Raw genomic sequence first — 17,312 nt, forward strand, 5'->3', positions numbered from 1 at the left:
CGGAGTCCGGGGACTTATTTGGAGGTAGTACAACCTTTTAAACATGTTGCACAAAAGCAAAACCTAAACTTGCATATGTTTGGGCATTGTATTGTCAAAAATAGGTATATTTTTGTCATGTGTGCGTGTGTGTGTGGGGGGGGGGTCTCAGCTTGTGTCACATGTAAGTAGGGGGGCTCCAAGGAAAAAAGGTTGGGAGCCAGTGACTTAGGCCTCATTTACACTGGCAGACAAATCTAGCCTGAATCAGATCTGTGCCACATCAGTGACTCATTTAAACAAATCAGATTCCAATCTGGATGTGGCTCAGATCTGATTCAGGCTGGCAGTGTAAATGGGGCCTTAGAAAGCTATAAGAATCACACCACAAACCAACACGTTCAATCTTTAAAGCGATATTTCACTTTCCCCAAAAAATTGGGTCAGTTTACATCTACCCAGGCTTTTGTGGGCACCCCAGACTAGAGTTCTCAATTGCAATTTCTGATATTCCATCCCGATTGGCTAAAATTGCCTTTCAAAGTTTGCAGGATTGGTCAGTTTTGAACAAAATGCCTCAAATCATTAACAGCAGTGTGCAATTTATGTGAAGTTTTGCATATCAGCCTCATGGTGGCACTATAACAGGCCGATTTGCATTTTTACCTAGAACTGCACCGATCTGTGTGAAACATTCATATTGGCATATTATAGCACCATATATGTTTCTGAACAGAACCAGAGGCCTGTCTAATTAACATACATCTGCTATATCAAATATCAAATTACTGAATCAAGCAACTTAAAAACTGTCTGGGGTGTTAACAAAAGCCTGAGTAGATGATGAAATGACCCAAATTGTTTTTGAAAGTAAAATATCCCTTAAAGACTAGTGCTAGTGATTCAAATATTAACATCATATAGGCTACTGTGTGTGGGCATTAGGCAACAATCAAACATTGTTATAAAACATCACATTGTGGCCTTTAGGATTAATCATTTTCTTCTTCTACACCAAATATCTGGCAAAATAGCCGATCTACAAGACGTTTAGGAACTCTGCATTGCAACTGTTGGTTCATCTCCATCCAAAAGGAAATGTCTCCATATATCATGGAATGGATTCGGATTCCAGTCTCTGGGAGATACATCTTGCATAACAAGCTTAATTACATCAATAACTTTGTGTACAGTTTGTACAGATGGCTTGATGAAAGAGATGAACTGGAGCCATAATCACTTCTATGCCAATACGTATGAGAACTCAACAGATGATTTTTTTTAATAAAGAAAATATATTTATAGATCAGTTGGCCTATAAATCAGCACCAAGCTCTGTTCCATAGCAGTTTAAATAAGCATCAAGCGCAGATGATCAAGTTTAAATAACATGTCACGTGATCACTGTTAAAAGCATATCCTTTGAAATAATATGACATGACTAAACCTTTACATGAAATATATGATCAAGTCAGACTACTTTCATAAAGCAGAAGGGCAATATGTATGGTGCAGTATGTTAACACAATTTATTACATCTTGGTTGAATGCTTGATTCTGATTGGTCAATCACTGAATTCAGCTGTGTTATTTCTAAATAATGACAGATATGCTCTACAACAAACCGCTGTCTAATCAAAGGCTCTGAGCACCTGCTGCGCTGCTTGAATTTTATGCTGTATCCATCACAGCCATATAAACAAACACACAATGTCATTTACGACTAAATATAGCTCAATGTTTTTGAAAAAATTTGAAGCGAGAAATAGACGGTGCTGTAACCGAAAATTGATTAAATTAGATTTTTGCAGTGTGTTGGAGGGGGTCTAACTTAACTCTGCCCTGCCCCTCCCTTGACTGATCTATGAAGATCTGAAAGGATTAACCACAAAAACAATTCTTCCCATAACATTTTATTTCATGTATGCTTTCACACGTTTACCTTTTTAAAATAATGCTTTGTACACGTATAATTCTCTCCCACAGTAAATAAAGGAAATGTGGGGTATTCAGGTTATTATTATGGAGGAAAAAAGACAGCAAGGGTGAATATTTAAAGCACAACATTTAAAGTTCAAACAGAAATTCCTCTCAACCACCAACTTAAGTCTTGATCTCAACATTAAGTACTTCACCACCAAAATTACTATTTTGTTATCTTGTTACATTCCTGAATGAAGAATCGGACAATTAAGACATTAACGTTTGATTAATTGAAGAAAATTCCGATCCCGGCTTAACAGCAGCAAAGTTTATAACTTTGAACACTAGGATTACACAGTGAGTTGTGTATGTGTGTATGTATATGTATATGTGTGTGTGTTTGTGTGTATATATATATATATATATATATATATATATATATATAGTTTTGCTGCCATTAGATTCTTATTTTAGGAATGCGTAAAAAAAAAAAAATCCATGAATGCAAAGCTTCATGGGGTGAGTAATTGATAGGAAACAAGTCATTTTGGGGGTGAAGTACTCGTTTAATTAATCTGAAGATGCCACTGTATTATCTATTGTATCTCGTCACCAGAGGTAGGGTTATACATACATATAAAATGTCAGCTCAGTTAAACTAAAGTGTGCCAGGCACCAGTCCCCCCCCGCCCCCGGGAATTAAGCATGATATTGTTGTAGAGCCAGACCGTTATATATCTGCATTATTGTTTACATCGGTATGGGAAATTATGCAGTTGTGTTTTTAACCACTTTCAAGCTGGCATCCATCCCTATCCTGTAAATATTTTCAAAGTTTTCAAAAATGTTAAAAAAATAGCACATCTACAAGCTAGATCAGCTATTTCACAAATTGTTTGAACTGAGATTCATGGTTAATTATAATTAATGTATTTTATATTTAAAAGTTTTGAAATATAAACTTTAAACAAATCAAAGTTTTGCTAAATGAATAGAACATTTCATGCACTTATAGAAACAATATCACTCATAAGTTCATATCAATAATCGGTGGTAGGTCTCTAGGACTCTGATGTGGCATCGGTCTGGCTCTACTTCCATCGTACGGTGGTGTTGAATGTCTATTTCCAACACGCGACACAGTTGTACGATGTATATAAATTAAGCATTAAAAATGGACTAAATCAAAGAAATATATATTAAAAAAAATAATCTCACGACTTTTAACATTTTATTAGGCCAAGTCCCAATCTGCAATTTGTGAAACAGTTCACCTACACAACTCTCCTCCTCAGGCTTAAGGCAGGATGAAAAAAAAATGCAGTGAAAACATTTCTATAAATAAGGCTTTATACTGATAGTGGAGAAGTTTCATGATTTGCGCTTTAAGGTCCTTACGCACTGGGAGTGTGATGAATAAACAATCTGAAAATGAGTCAGCGAATATTTCACATCAAGCTATTCATTTGTTGATGCCTCATTCATAAATTTGGAACTTGCATTTGTGGTGAAAAATCAACCTCGTTTCGAAACAATAATTAGGTCGCTTTATTGCCACATGTGTTCTGTGTGGCTGTTTGTATGGCATTTAAATTAATGCAAATAAATCACACTAAAATCACAGATCGAGACTAACTTTAGCTTTCATGAAATATCCGAGACCCTTATGGAAGATGCCTTTGAACATTTTCTGCTAGTGTGAACAATTCAAATACTTCTTAAAATAACTTTAATATCTACTATAAATGTAAGGCTTGACTTTACCAGCCAAGTGGGTTAGGGTTAAGGTTATGCCTTAAACTTGGTCGCGCAGCATCGAAAAATCTACAAGCTCACAATGCGTTGCGCTGCAATTTGTTGTGAGCAGGTGAATGACAGTGTATAAATTAAGCATAAATTAAGTGATGGATCCTACACAGTGGGGGAACTTTCACAGTGCACACCATGGGTGGACCCAAATTTAAAAGACAAATTTGAATTGACACCGACACTTGATTGACATTTAATTAAGCTGAACCATTTCTCAAAACAACCCTGGCTATCTATAATTATTGATTCAACAATGTATTTCTTTAGGATATAAATATTACATCATGCACATCACTACTGCTTGAGAAAATGTTTTCAGAAGTAAAATTTGAATTTCACCCAATAATTGGCTAGCTGAATGAAGGAGGGGTAGTAGACATGTTTACCAACCTGCATCTGCATTTAACCACTTAAACCCTAGAGCCCCTATTCTGGAGTTGACCCCTATTTTGGAGTTAATATTTGGCAGGAATAGCCGAACTACAAGCGTTGCGAGCTTGTACATCGGCTATTTTCACCAGAGATTTGGCGCAGAGGGAAATACTACAGGATCTGGTATAGAGCCATGCGGGACCCTGGTTTAAGTGGTTAAGTTCATTGTATTATTTAGACGATTTCACAGTATCTGTTAATTCAAAATAAGTCACATTCTTGAAGCATTATTTCAGGAATTGTTTTGAGAAATTAAAATAGTGTTTGGACATGAATTTCAGTTTTCAGTCTCAAATCAGTTTCATAAACATGTTGTTAGATACCAACACTAGAAAAGGATCCCAAATGGTTACATGGAGCAAGGAAAAACCCTGAAAACAAGTTTGTGGATATTTGGTTTCATGACAAAAGGTTAAATAAAAACCAAATTGTAACATTGGTTAGCATATTTTAGATTCAGTCAAGTTTATCCCCATATCCAACGTGTATTGGCAAACATGGAAACCATGGTGTCACATTTAACCACTTTATCCCTATATATATATATATATATATTAGAGAATGAATAGCGCAAATAGCCGATTTACAAGCACACACGTCGTGATGAGACGTGCATTTCTGAAAATGTTACCGTAATTGCAATTTTTTGCCAATAATGACATGCCCAAAATAAGGACATCAGGGTAAAAGTGGTTAAAAGTATATTTTAATTATATTTTATTGGGCTATTATCCCCAACTATTTGAACTGGCTCTGAAAAACCAGTGCTACAATTGGGGCTTGAAATGCATATTTTCTGCTCTCATGTTGACTTTGGAATTTCACAGGATCATTACAATCTACTTTCTCTAAGTAAGGCAACATTCATTTATAAAAGGGTGCCATGCTGTAATTCATTATGAATTAAGGCCTATTTATACTAGTTGCATGTATTGTCTTGCACCAAAAATACAGTGAGCTTGTATAGTAGATCGGCTATTTTTGGTGTGAAACACGACACGCAACTAAGTATAAATCAGGCATAACATTGACGGCACCAAAACAAAAATACATTTAGTTTAAAAGTCTAGTTTTCCAGAGTGAAAACCAGGTCCCCATCCCTGTTGAAGTTAGAACACAAACATTAAATACAGGCATGCATACCAACCACCACGCGATCCCCAAATATATTCTGTCAAGGAAAGAAAACTAAACAATACACAGCACTTACAAACTCAAAAAGCCCATGAGGTATATACTAGAAAACTGTGCAAACAGACAACATAGTTCTTGAAATCTGTCACATGGATTCGAAGTGACAGTGACAAGTAAGGCAACGTGCTGCTGTTCTCACTGGAATCTGCTGTTCAACCGACAGACGAGAAGTGAAATCAACTCCAAAACAAAATCATCCGACAGCCAAGACTACTTTCTGTTTCATATTTCAGGCTGTTTGAGAATGTGAGAAAGTCATATGGTATTTAGCAGTGTCTGAGATGGCCTACACTACTGTATATACCAGACCACCAAAAAATTATGTAACAATCTGCAGTGCGTTCTTGTTATTCATCTCAAAAGATGCTTAATATTATAACAGTGTTTCTCAAACAGATGGCTGGGAACCCAAAAGTGGGTGGCAATAGGTTTTGACAAGTATCACATATGAATTTAATTGAATATATTATCAATATATATATATATAAATTTTAATCAGACTTCAAAATATGATTCCCAGTATGAAACCGCTTTAGAACCATCTTTTCAAATTTAGATGCGGTATTTTGTGTGGATAAAATTAAGCATTTCCAATCGGATCAATTAGAATATGCCGCGTGGCCATGCTATGGCGTGCAGGATCAATCAGAATATGCTGCGCTACGGCGAGCGAGCTATGACACCCTGCAGCGGTATCTGATGCCGCGCTGCTATTTCGGTCCAGTGCAGCTGTCTGGTCGCAGTACAAATAAAACCCAGCCATTCATTGATTGCTCTTCTCTTCCTGTCACAGCGAATTTATCACAGCTACAACAGGATCACTAACAACCTCTGGAACAATCACAGTCACCTTTACATACACACCAAAGGACTGCTAACCACCTTAACCAGCAAACATTACCATCAGCTAACCTGGCTAAACTAATTGTACTATGGTCATATCGTTGCCGTCATGCAGATACCTTGTGTCTCCATATTTCATCGTTTTAGATATTTTCATAAATTGATGCCCAATTCTGTACTTTGGATCTACAAGCTCACAATGCTTTGCATTGACAGTTTTCGACTACGTAGGTGGGTATTTAACTAATTTAAAGTATTAAGAGCTTGTGACTAAACAATAACTGCATTGGATCCATTGGAACAAATGTTATGTTTTCCAATTCCTGGAAATGTTGACGTTTTGGATGTACAAGGTTTCGGCCCAACAGTGACGATAATAAAGTTGACTAATGTCCAGGAAAGTCAGAATAACTTACAATTGACCATATTCACATGGCGGCTATTTTGCTTAAGAGCAAAATTAACGGTTAGTGAATATGGTTAGTAAGGTGACAAACCAGTGCTATGGAATTAGTATGAAAAAAAGAGTTACATTTCAAACTGTTAACCATAAAACTACAATAGCAAAAAAATAATATATTTTTTCTTCTCTAAAATATTGACATCTTTCTGAAAAAGGCTTGTCGGTCCACTTAAGGAGTCCCTGCTGGGGTTTTTTTGGGGTGGTAAATAATCAGAAACTTGCTTATCTAGGGATAACAGTTTACATGATATCCCACATAAAAAGCTATGACTATTCTCATTTCACTACAGAAGCACAACAGATTAAATAACAGTGTTTGGCCCACTAATGCTTAATTCATACTCCATTATACGACGAAGCATAAATCAGGCTTAATTGCTTCACCCACAAGAAATCCCCCTCACTTCCACACCAAGGAAAAAAAGATGGAAGTTTTTTTAAAGTTTTTTTTCTAAGTTTTTTCTTTTTTTTTTAAAGTAATAAGAGGATGCTAGTGGAAGCTCTCTGAAGGCTCTAGGACTCTCTACCTGACAAAGCAGTGACCCGTGTGTCCTTTAGGCCTCCTCTGGTGCTGTGGGGCGCTTCAGGTCACGGATCTGCTTTATCAGGTAGTTCTTCTCATCGCAGAACTGCTCGTCTTCAGACCGATCAGTCTGGAAGTGGCTCAGGAACTCCACCAGCTTGGTCTGGTTCTTCAGCAGGATGTCCAGCACAGGCTGGGTCTTATTGGGGTTTGCCACAAATACCTGCAGGAGTTGTGAGAGATGATACTGTAGTAACAACAACTAGAAAAAGGTGCAATGCTTTGACAAAATTTGAGTTTGACAAAAAGTGTGTTTTGAACAACACGCAGAATTGTGAAAGATCTTACTCACAAATTTGGCCTATAAGCAAGAAAATGTGAAGTGGGCTGTTATAGCGCCACCATGAAGCTGATCTAAAGAAAATAGGTTGTGGTTCTCCATGGCCTACCACCTACTGGTAGTTTGTGTGCCATGTTTCACAGCAAGCAGATGCAGTGTTCATGTGTGCAATACGGGCCTCTCCTGCAAACTTTGAATGCCAATCGTAGCCAATCGGAATGGAATGGAATCTGAAAAATCTGACAGTTACATCTTGATCATGTGAGCACAGTGTTTTGAAGAAAACACAACATGGCAGAAAATCTTGTCAGGCGGAAATGGGCGTGGAGTTTGGCATAGAGCCACCATGAGGCTGATAAAATAGGCTTTGAAAAATAAAATAATAATGGATGGAGGACTGGAGGTTCTTCCTTGGCCTACTGAGAGTATACATGCAAAATTTCACACCAGAGATGAGCCGTTTACAGACACATCCAACCTGCACACTGACACACAAGGGCAGACAGGAGCAAAAACAGTCTTCGGCTGTTCTGAGACAATAATAAAAGGGTGCAACAGTTAAGCGATTGAATTATTTTGATTATATTATTTATTTTTTTAGTACAAGCTCACACTGCGTCGGTGTCTCACGTTTGAGCTTGAAGATGGGCCATTCCTGCATAATACTGTTGTACAATGAAGTACAATATTAGGGTTGATCAGACCAATCAAGCCTAACCATCTTTTTTTTTTTTAGGCTATTCAAATATGTAGAGGTAGGCATAGTGGAGCCAAGAGGCTCATCGCTAATCTTGACCTTTTGAAGTTTGACCACTAAAATCGATCATAATATGTCAGATATTAAGATAGATGTAAAAGTTTTGTGGCAACACGTGACCGGACGTCTCTGGGATATGCAGGTTTGGAAAGATGCAAGTCAGGAATACATTAACCTGGAAACCAGACGAATCTGCCAGTGCAAAAAATAAAAAAAATAGAAAAAGTGGTCAGGTCTCCACCAGGGCAGGTCAGGTTGTGATGGCAATGGGCTCTATGCAGCCAACACTTCCGCGTTCAGTTTGGGCCGCCGGAACGCTTCCGGTCGGCAGAAACTCATTCACTGTGAACGTACGGTCGTGATTTTGTAGGAATAAAGTTCTTTATACAACACTATTTCATTTGATAATGGCATAGTTTTTCATAGTTTGTATTATTTGTGTTGCGATGTTGACATGACATGAGTTAGAAACGTCTTAAATCTCCTGTTTAAAACGAGAGATCTTCATGGATTTCTCCTGTGTTGCCATGTCCGCTTGTTATAAGCGACTTTGGTCTTGTTTTTCAGTAAAGTTGCTTGAAGATATTGACAGGTTAGGTTGCGTTTTTCGGGGCTTGTTTCTGAAGTGTATGCTTATTTAGGCTTGTTCCCTAATGTTGTTTAAACCTGTGATTCTGCTCAAACATTGTCATAAAGCCAAGGACCCCCATGTATTTGTGCACACGGACCCACATCTGAATGTTTTGTGCCAGGTTTTTATTTTTTATTTGTATAAAACAAACTATTTTGGAAAATATCTGATCTACAAGCACATCAACGACGCATTGTGAGCTTGTAGATCTGATATTCTCAAGTAGCTGCCGATGTCCTATAGTCTTAGTATATAAATATTAAGTATTATAGTAGCTCATTTGTGGAGTGGCTTCTTTTCATAGACTGCTGTGGAGAGAGGTAGGTGTCGCCAGATTGTGTGAGAGAAATAAGCAATCAGGTCTATGAAAAGAAGCCAAGCCCCAAGTCGCTTATAACAAGCGGACATGGCAACACAGGAGAAATCCATGAAGATCTCTCGTTTTAAACAGGAGATTTAAGACGTTTCTAACTATGAGAAACTATGCCATCACATTATCAAATGAAATAGTGTTGTATAAAGTACTGAACTTTATTACTACAAAATCACGACCGTAAGTTTCTGCAGACCGTGTTGGCTGCATAGAGCCCATTGGATGATTTGAGGCATTTTGTTCCAAAAATGTGTTTCGCAAAAATACACCTGTTGGTGGCACTATAACAGGCCATTGTGAAAAGGGTGGGATATATTCCTCAGCCTAGTAGGAAAGTCTGTGAAAGATTTCATGTAAATTGCACGCTGCAGTCATGATTTGAGGCTTTGTTCAAAACAGGCCAATCCTGCAAACTTCGAAAGCCAATTAGTATGGAATATGAAATATCGGACAGATCCGTCTTGAACACATGACTATAGAGATACTGCAACGGGATTTTTTTTCAAAACTCTGCCTCCTAGTGGCGCTATAACAGGCCGTTCTGGAAAAGAGGTCAGAGGTTCATCGTTGGCATCCAGGGAGTGTGTGCAACATTTGGCATCGATCGGGTCCCTCTGCAGATTATATCTGGGCCTGCTCGGTTGTGATTGGAGCACCAATCAGGGCCCAGTATGCAAATGTGGCGAAGGTATATCACCAGAGGCATTTTTTTAATCAAACTCTTGGAAATGCAGGTTCTAAACAGATTCCAGACTAAGATCTACTCAGTGATATTAGTCTGGGCTTGCCATGCCCCACCCGCTGTGCAATACCCTTGTTGTTATCTGATGTACTTGTTGTACCAGTCGTCTCTTCAGCTACAAGCGCATTGCGTTTTGCTTCGTTCCGCCACTTTTGTTCACCACAGCTCTCGTAATTTCAGGTTTGCTTCTTTACAGGGGTTTATTATGCCAGTTGGGATCACTCTTTTCTTTGCCGATTTACCGCCCCCTTCTGATTATCTAAGTGCAACCATAACACTTCCCATTGTTTTAGCAATATCCATTCGTTGTAATTGCATTCTGTAAACACTCCTCTGTATGGAAGTTTCCACTGGTGCTTGTGTCTACTGCTGGTTTATCATGTAAATAAAACACCTGATGCTCTCCCAGTCTAACATGGTGGTTTGTTTGAGGGTGTAGTGTGGATGCTACATGCTTCATTACCAACGCAACTCTGTAATGTATTATGAAACCACATTCGGTGTGAACACCAGACACCACAGGTGTGTTCAATGTACTGCACCACAAAACAGGTGAATGAACTTAGACATGCAGTTCATATTTTTCTTCTGAAAAGGATAGAAAAACACTAAGACCCTTTCCTAATGGACAAAAAATACACTAACACCTACTAACATGAAGGGTCATAAACAGCATTCATTCATGTGTCAAATGGCTCCGTCACAGGTATCTATTGGCCCCTGCACTGATTGCAGTGATGGAAAAATTACACCAAGGCAGACGTGCACATTTTTTGCCCACTTTTCTGTCATGATGCTGAGAGAGCTTCGATAAGAGGAAGTAAGAAAATTAAGGGCTGTACAGGGACAGCATCTCATAAGCATTTGCCCCTAAATAATACAAAGATTACAACTTAATTCACCAAGTAATTTCAGTCAAAATGTTAAAACCCTATATACAGCAATTAGTTGACCCGAGTCCACCAGGGTTTAAACTAGACCAACTTTTTTCCCCCTATATATGAAATATCTTTGGCGAAAATACCTGACCTACAATCTCACAACGCCATCACGTTGCGACACATTTGGAGCCTTGCGATCTGTTATTTCTGCTGAACGTTTGGCCCAGACTAGAGTGGGCAGGATATGGTTCAAAAGGTTAAAAAAAAGAAGTCATATTATGCTTTACGCACCTTGAAAACGTGGAAGGCTTCAAACTGGATGTTCCGGCTGTTGTCTCGGAGTAGATTCATCATGAGTTTCAGGTTCTCTGCTCTGCTGATGTACCTGGTCATCACCGTGAAGTTGTGTCTGTCCAGCAGAAGCTCTCCGAGCAGCTGAAAGATATGCAGCTTGGTTTACATGCTGGTATGACTCAACGTGCGGCTCACCACATAAATCGTGGGGGTTCATCAGTTTGACTCCAGACCTGTGTAGCTTCGTGTCACAATAATGTAGTTAGCTATGCATTAACACACCCAAACACATCAAAAACAAATCGATGTGTCCACGGGACATACAATATTTTACCCCGATAACTACATTCTGTGTTAAAATGGGTTTTCAAATCATAGGAATAAACCAGCTGATTTAGCATCTGTGCATGTGCAAGATTGGTAACTAATATAATTTGGAGCAAACAAAGAGGTAGGAGGCAGCACACCAATATCATATAATTTCATACCCTAAAGATGGCATTTTGTTGCCGAAACGTTGGTATAAAAGTGTTTTGCATCGTGACTACGAGCTGTGCAACCTTTTTTTCCAACTAATATAATTTGAACACCGGGAGGCTTGCTTGCTAACACATTTTGAATGCATAACTTTTGCCATAACACACGGCCCGAAGAGGCTATAGCCAAACAGAAACAGAAGGGAAGAAAGATTTAAACTATTAAGTATTGAATTCACATGGGATCTAATATTACATTTATTTAGACAACTGCATACCTTCAGAGACTGTCGCTTGGTAACATAGTTGTCAGAATGCAAGAGCTTCTCATATTCTGTTAAAACCTGAAACAAATGTACACAAAGACGTTAAAGTTATTTTTTTTCCTCCCATGTTGTCGGTATAAGCTTCTATGTTTTATCTTCAAATCTACAACATATCGCTCACCCTGTCGTAGTTGGTCTCCAGGAAATCTGCACACATAATCTTGTGTCTTGTGAGAAGATCCTTATAATGCAGAACAGAAGCCAGTTAGGGTTGAAATCAGTTACTTTGGATCTGCCAGGGAATTAGGGCTGAGAAATATTGATATTGTGATGATACGAGACTAGATATTGTCTGGGATTTGGTTATCAACTTATCAAGTAATTTTGTGATATGGCATAAGTGTTTGTCTTTTCCTAAGCACTGATACATACACACAGTCACACACACAGCAAAAATATGTGTGAGCTTGTATTTTTGAAAATCTATGTAAAATTTTGAATTAATTATAATAAATATATAAATCGCCACACGATGGAGAGGTATTTGGTCAACAAATAATCTGATATTTGATTTTGTTCATATCGTCCAGCCCTAAATGGAATCAAGCTGGAGAAAGAGAAATACCTTGAAGGAAGCAAAAGCATCTGAGGCGATGTCAAACGTTGACAATTCCACAAAACGAAAGAAGCGGTAGAACTCTTCAGAGAAGAGCACCGTCCGTGCCAATGGCTCGTGCCGCAGACATTCTCTTAGCATCATCCCACAGTTGAGGGCCACCTCTGCACTCTCGTACCTGTTGCAGATTATATATTGTTATACTGACTGACCCATATACCCTTAAAGTGCTGTTGAACTTTGGTAGAACCTTCAGATTGTGCAGGCACTAGGCAGCCACCCAGGCATGATATTATTTAACCTTTATTGGGAGCTCTCAATCACAACAAAAATGGATAAGTTACCAAAATTGGTGTAGCGTGAGCAACAAGGACTCCAGTAGGTGAAATTGCATATCAAGACTTGTTTTTTACATTATCAGAATTCACTTGATGTCAATACAGTCATCCAATTTACCATAACCCCATGTCTGGATGTGTGTCAGAAGGCACATACCCTTGTAGAAGCATGAAGAGGATCTGGGGGTGTGAGGAGATGTATTCCACGGTGGGGGTGCGAGTACCGATCTGACGGCGCACAATATTGCTGAAAAGATGCACCACATCTTTCTTTCCCTGTGAAAAGGATTACTTGTTTTAGAGCAGTAATTCTCAAGCTTTTTAATTTCAAGGAACCCCAGTTTTATATGAATTAGTTTGGGCCACAGACCGCCCGCCCTAATCTGCACTGTAAAATCTCCCAGGTTAATTTAACTCTGAGAGTGTACAAATGGAACCATTAAGGATCCATTTGAACCCTCACAGAGGTACAGAGCCAAAAGGGTCCATTTGGACCCCTGGTGCCAACTTTATGTTGAGAAACTGTGTACTAGATTACTTTTCGCTCCGTGTTAGGGTTAGTTAGTTAGTTGCTGCGAGAGTTAAGCCATCGCAATCAGACATGCACGCCCACATATAACCCTGCAAAGAACTGTCCGAAACAAATCAATACTTTCACAAGCATAACAATTTTGTCCCAGGGACATCGTACATCCTCCCCACCTCAAAATCAATCTTTTGCAGATTGGCGATCAGGGCTATTAGGAGGTTGGTGTTGTACAGCTCCTGTGCGAGTTGAGCCACTGCTTCAGTCTGAGGTTCCTTGTCACCTGTCCCACACAGGACCTCTTTCAGGGAAGAGAGGTTCTTTGAGACCTCCTCTGCAACCTTCGGATAATAAAAACAGTCTGTGTCAGAGGCCATTAGTGAGGTTAAGTGGCCATTGTTAGCCATACAGTAAGTCATCATTACTGACCTTTTCACACTTTTTGCTCTCTGCAGCGTCTAGCTTTTCCATGTAAGCAACATTCTCCTTCAAACTTTTGACTATTTCAGCTGGGCTCTTCTGAGATTTTCCAAAAGGAAAAGGCATGATGGAGGCAGAGGAAACAGAGTCTAATACCAGACGAAAGCAAGGAGAAAGAGTCAGCTGCAATATATAATTAAACCATTCAAGCTTCCTGACATTTTAAAGACCGGAACTGACTGACTGACAAGCATGCACTTGCATACACAGTACACACAGAGTCAGGTTGATTCTATCCATTTGAATTTAACTATAAAGGCCCGAGTGGAAAATACGAACAATTTACTATTGTACTTAAACATGCAAGTTGACATTCTTGTAAATTAATAGCATTTCCCCATTAATGGTTTTCTACTTTTTTTTCTTTTTACATTGGATACATTGGTTGATGATAGTGATGTTGTTGATTTAATTAAAAAGTTCACCGTGTGCTTCTGAGTTAGCTACTGAAAAAAGCAAACTAAACAAAGTTAAGTTTAATGTCGTAGGTAAGCTTGTTTGTTAGGAACAAATTGTAAACAGATGCGGAAACGCACAGTAATAACAATGACTGCTGTTAAATCTTATTAAAGTGTTGACATTAAAAGACTTACCAAAAAGAAGCTGTACGTTTTGAACTTGAAGGAGGCTTGGTGGCTAAAGGTTAGCTAATGCTAATGTCAGCTTGCAACTTAACTCCGCTGTCTCCCTGAGAGAAACGCCCAACTAAGATAATAACTCTTAATAATTTAAAAACATGTGGTTAATGTTTATATAAAGTACTCAAAACTGATGAGTTATTAATCTCTCTCCAACAACTCGTCCCGTCGCCAACAAACTGGCTAACTGGCTAAAGTTGTGTTGCGAGAGAACTTCATTTCCCTGTTCTGGTCTGTATGTCTCGCGTCTCTCCAGCTCGACATGGGGTAATTTAAACCTGAATCTGGTCTTCACTTGGGGTAATTTTAACCTTAATTGAAATATCGCATGGGGTACTTTTAACCGCGACATTCTCACAATTGCAGTGGAGAAATGTTATTGTTCTCTTTTATTTTATTGAGTTATTGATAGAACGAATACCAAAGACAACAGATAGCCTACATCACTTTAATCTACTGTGTTTTGTGGCTGTAATATCTATAGGTTTGTTGTTCACATTTGTAATATTGGATTAAATCTTTATTCTCAATAGTTTTAAAATATAAACTATATAATGAGAATGTATGTAAGTAAATATGACTAATGTATGTAAATATGACTAAGTGAGAATTAAGAAAATAAGGGCAATAATGTGTCCAAAAGCCTTTAAAATATAGGCTAAAATATTGACCTGAATTGTAGCCATAATTCTGTATTTATGTGTCATGGTGGTGCAACCCCCTACATGTCTTATAAAAGTAAATAAACATTAGGCTATGATTATTCATCTTTTAATGTTAACCCACCCAGGCCTGGGGCTGGGGGCCTTGTGTCAATGTGGCATTTTGCAAAAAAGTATGCAAATGCCGAATTTTATAAAGACAGGATACCACTTGAACTCTTTGAAAATAACGTTTTAAATTAATGTATACTATAAAATAAAGAAATAAATAGTTTCAGAGGTTTTGTTTTGTTTGTGGGACCATGAGCACAGCCTTTGGCAACGTCACCCGAAAGCTACGCAGTCTGAGACGCTGCATCAAGTGAACAATAAGTGGCCACAAAATAATCGGAAGTAGTTTGATTTTGCCTTCAAAGTTAAAGTATAATGCATAACTGACTTTATGTAGGCGAGTCATTCCTACTATTCGGTGCTTGTTCAGCCTTAATTGTAACCTTTTCAAGACAAAATATTTTTTTACAGGATTTTTTTAATTATTCAGCTGTCAGAAAAACATATTTGTTCAGCTTAATGCGTTATTCCAATTTTTCCATGTAAATATCCATTGACACTGTAACAGGGGGGACATTTTATGCTAAAGATGGCCATTAATCCTCATGTAATGAAGAATATTATGGTATCACATTGTGAACACAGAGTAAGATTTTAATATATTTATTTATCAACCATATTTTCAGAATTATGAAAATGTATCAATTTACTCTATAATTAAGCGTAACAGGGGGGCATTTATGCTTTACCACATCTGCAACCTAAAACATTGAAAAAAGGCAAATTAAACAGTGATACTTATACTTCTTCTTGTGTAGGGTTTCCTCTCAAAAATGTATGCTACTTTCTAAAGTAATTTGGCTAGAGAAATAGTCAGTGGACATTTACAGGTGGATTTGCATCAGCATAACAGGGGGGGACAGTAAAGTGAGGGACAAAATTGATTTCAAGATTTGGGGGCCGCTTCGCGGCGCGTCCGGGAGACGTCGCAGACGTTAATTTCTGGGGAGCTCCTGCAAGAACTGAAAGCCACTTTCACCCCTGATTATGACGTGGGGACACAAATGGCACAGAATACTAGGAATGACCCAGGCCTATGAAATTAATTTAAGCCCAAAATAATTGGCAAAACACTAAGAAAAATAACATGAATGTGATTGACTCAGCTCTTGATAGAAGGAGGAACTCCTAACAGATTATTGGGTATGTACTGTATGTATGTTCGTATGGGTAACAGGTCATCTCGCCCCTTTGCCATGTATGTATGTATGTATGTATGTATGTATGTATGTCGGGGTAAGAATGGTGTTCCCTTATTGGCTGTTGATGGTGACGTAACTAAGGTACGTTGGAGATCCATGCCCCACCCAGGTATGCAATACCCGTTGTACCCGTTCCACCCATCTCTCTGTGTCCCTTTTACAATGCTCATATATGGAGATTTCTGTATCTGTCTCTCTGTGTCCCTTTATTGATATGGGGTCTGTGTCAGGCATGCCCAAATAGTGTGTTGCCTAATCTCAATGTGATGTTATGGAATCTACAGGTGAGGCTCATTAGGTCCACTGGCAGAGCCTGACTAGAGCCTTTTGTGGTGGTTCTGGACAACCGTGTATCAACTCGACACCAGGCACTGCACTCCCTGACTGTGGTGGTGTGCCGGTGTGGAACGTGTGTGTCAAATTTGAAGTCAGTGGGGCGAACAGTTACGTGGATCACACACACACACACACACACACACACACACACACACACACACACACACACACACACACAGCAACTATATTTACCCAGGGTAACTGGACTAAGCATCAGATACTTGTTTACAGCCAGGCCCTGCTCATACTGTAGAACATTTCATGGTAGTGGTTCAATGCCTTGCTCAAGGGCACTTCAGCGGTGGTAATTTTAACGTGCCGGTCCGGGGATACGAACTGGCGACCTTCCGGTATCAAGACCGCTCTGCAAACCGTTCGGCCACCGCTGCCACACACACGTACAGAGGCATGGTGCATTTATAGTAGGAATATTATTAAAATTATGATATTTGTAATTGTTAAAAAAATTAAAAAGGT

General features: G+C 38.7%; 1 protein-coding gene across 1 annotated transcript; it reads right to left on the reverse strand.

The window, feature by feature from the left end:
* Nucleotides 1–3,120: 3,120 nt before the first annotated feature.
* Nucleotides 3,121–14,786, reverse strand: cab39l1 (calcium binding protein 39, like 1). The gene is made up of 9 exons (XM_079510473.1): nucleotides 14,480–14,786; nucleotides 13,836–13,975; nucleotides 13,583–13,747; nucleotides 13,038–13,156; nucleotides 12,552–12,720; nucleotides 12,108–12,167; nucleotides 11,939–12,004; nucleotides 11,182–11,325; nucleotides 3,121–7,389 (listed from the first exon to the last, which is right to left on the reverse strand). The coding sequence occupies exons 2-9, from the start codon at nucleotides 13,950–13,952 to the stop codon at nucleotides 7,198–7,200; spliced, it is 1,032 nt and encodes a 343-aa protein (XP_079366599.1). The 5' UTR covers nucleotides 13,953–13,975; nucleotides 14,480–14,786; the 3' UTR covers nucleotides 3,121–7,197.
* Between the last annotated feature and the right edge of the window lie 2,526 nt (nucleotides 14,787–17,312).

The sequence above is a fragment of the Electrona antarctica genome (assembly GCF_951216825.1).
Source record: "Electrona antarctica genome assembly, chromosome: 1".
In the NCBI taxonomy this organism is placed as follows: Eukaryota; Metazoa; Chordata; class Actinopteri; order Myctophiformes; family Myctophidae; genus Electrona; species Electrona antarctica.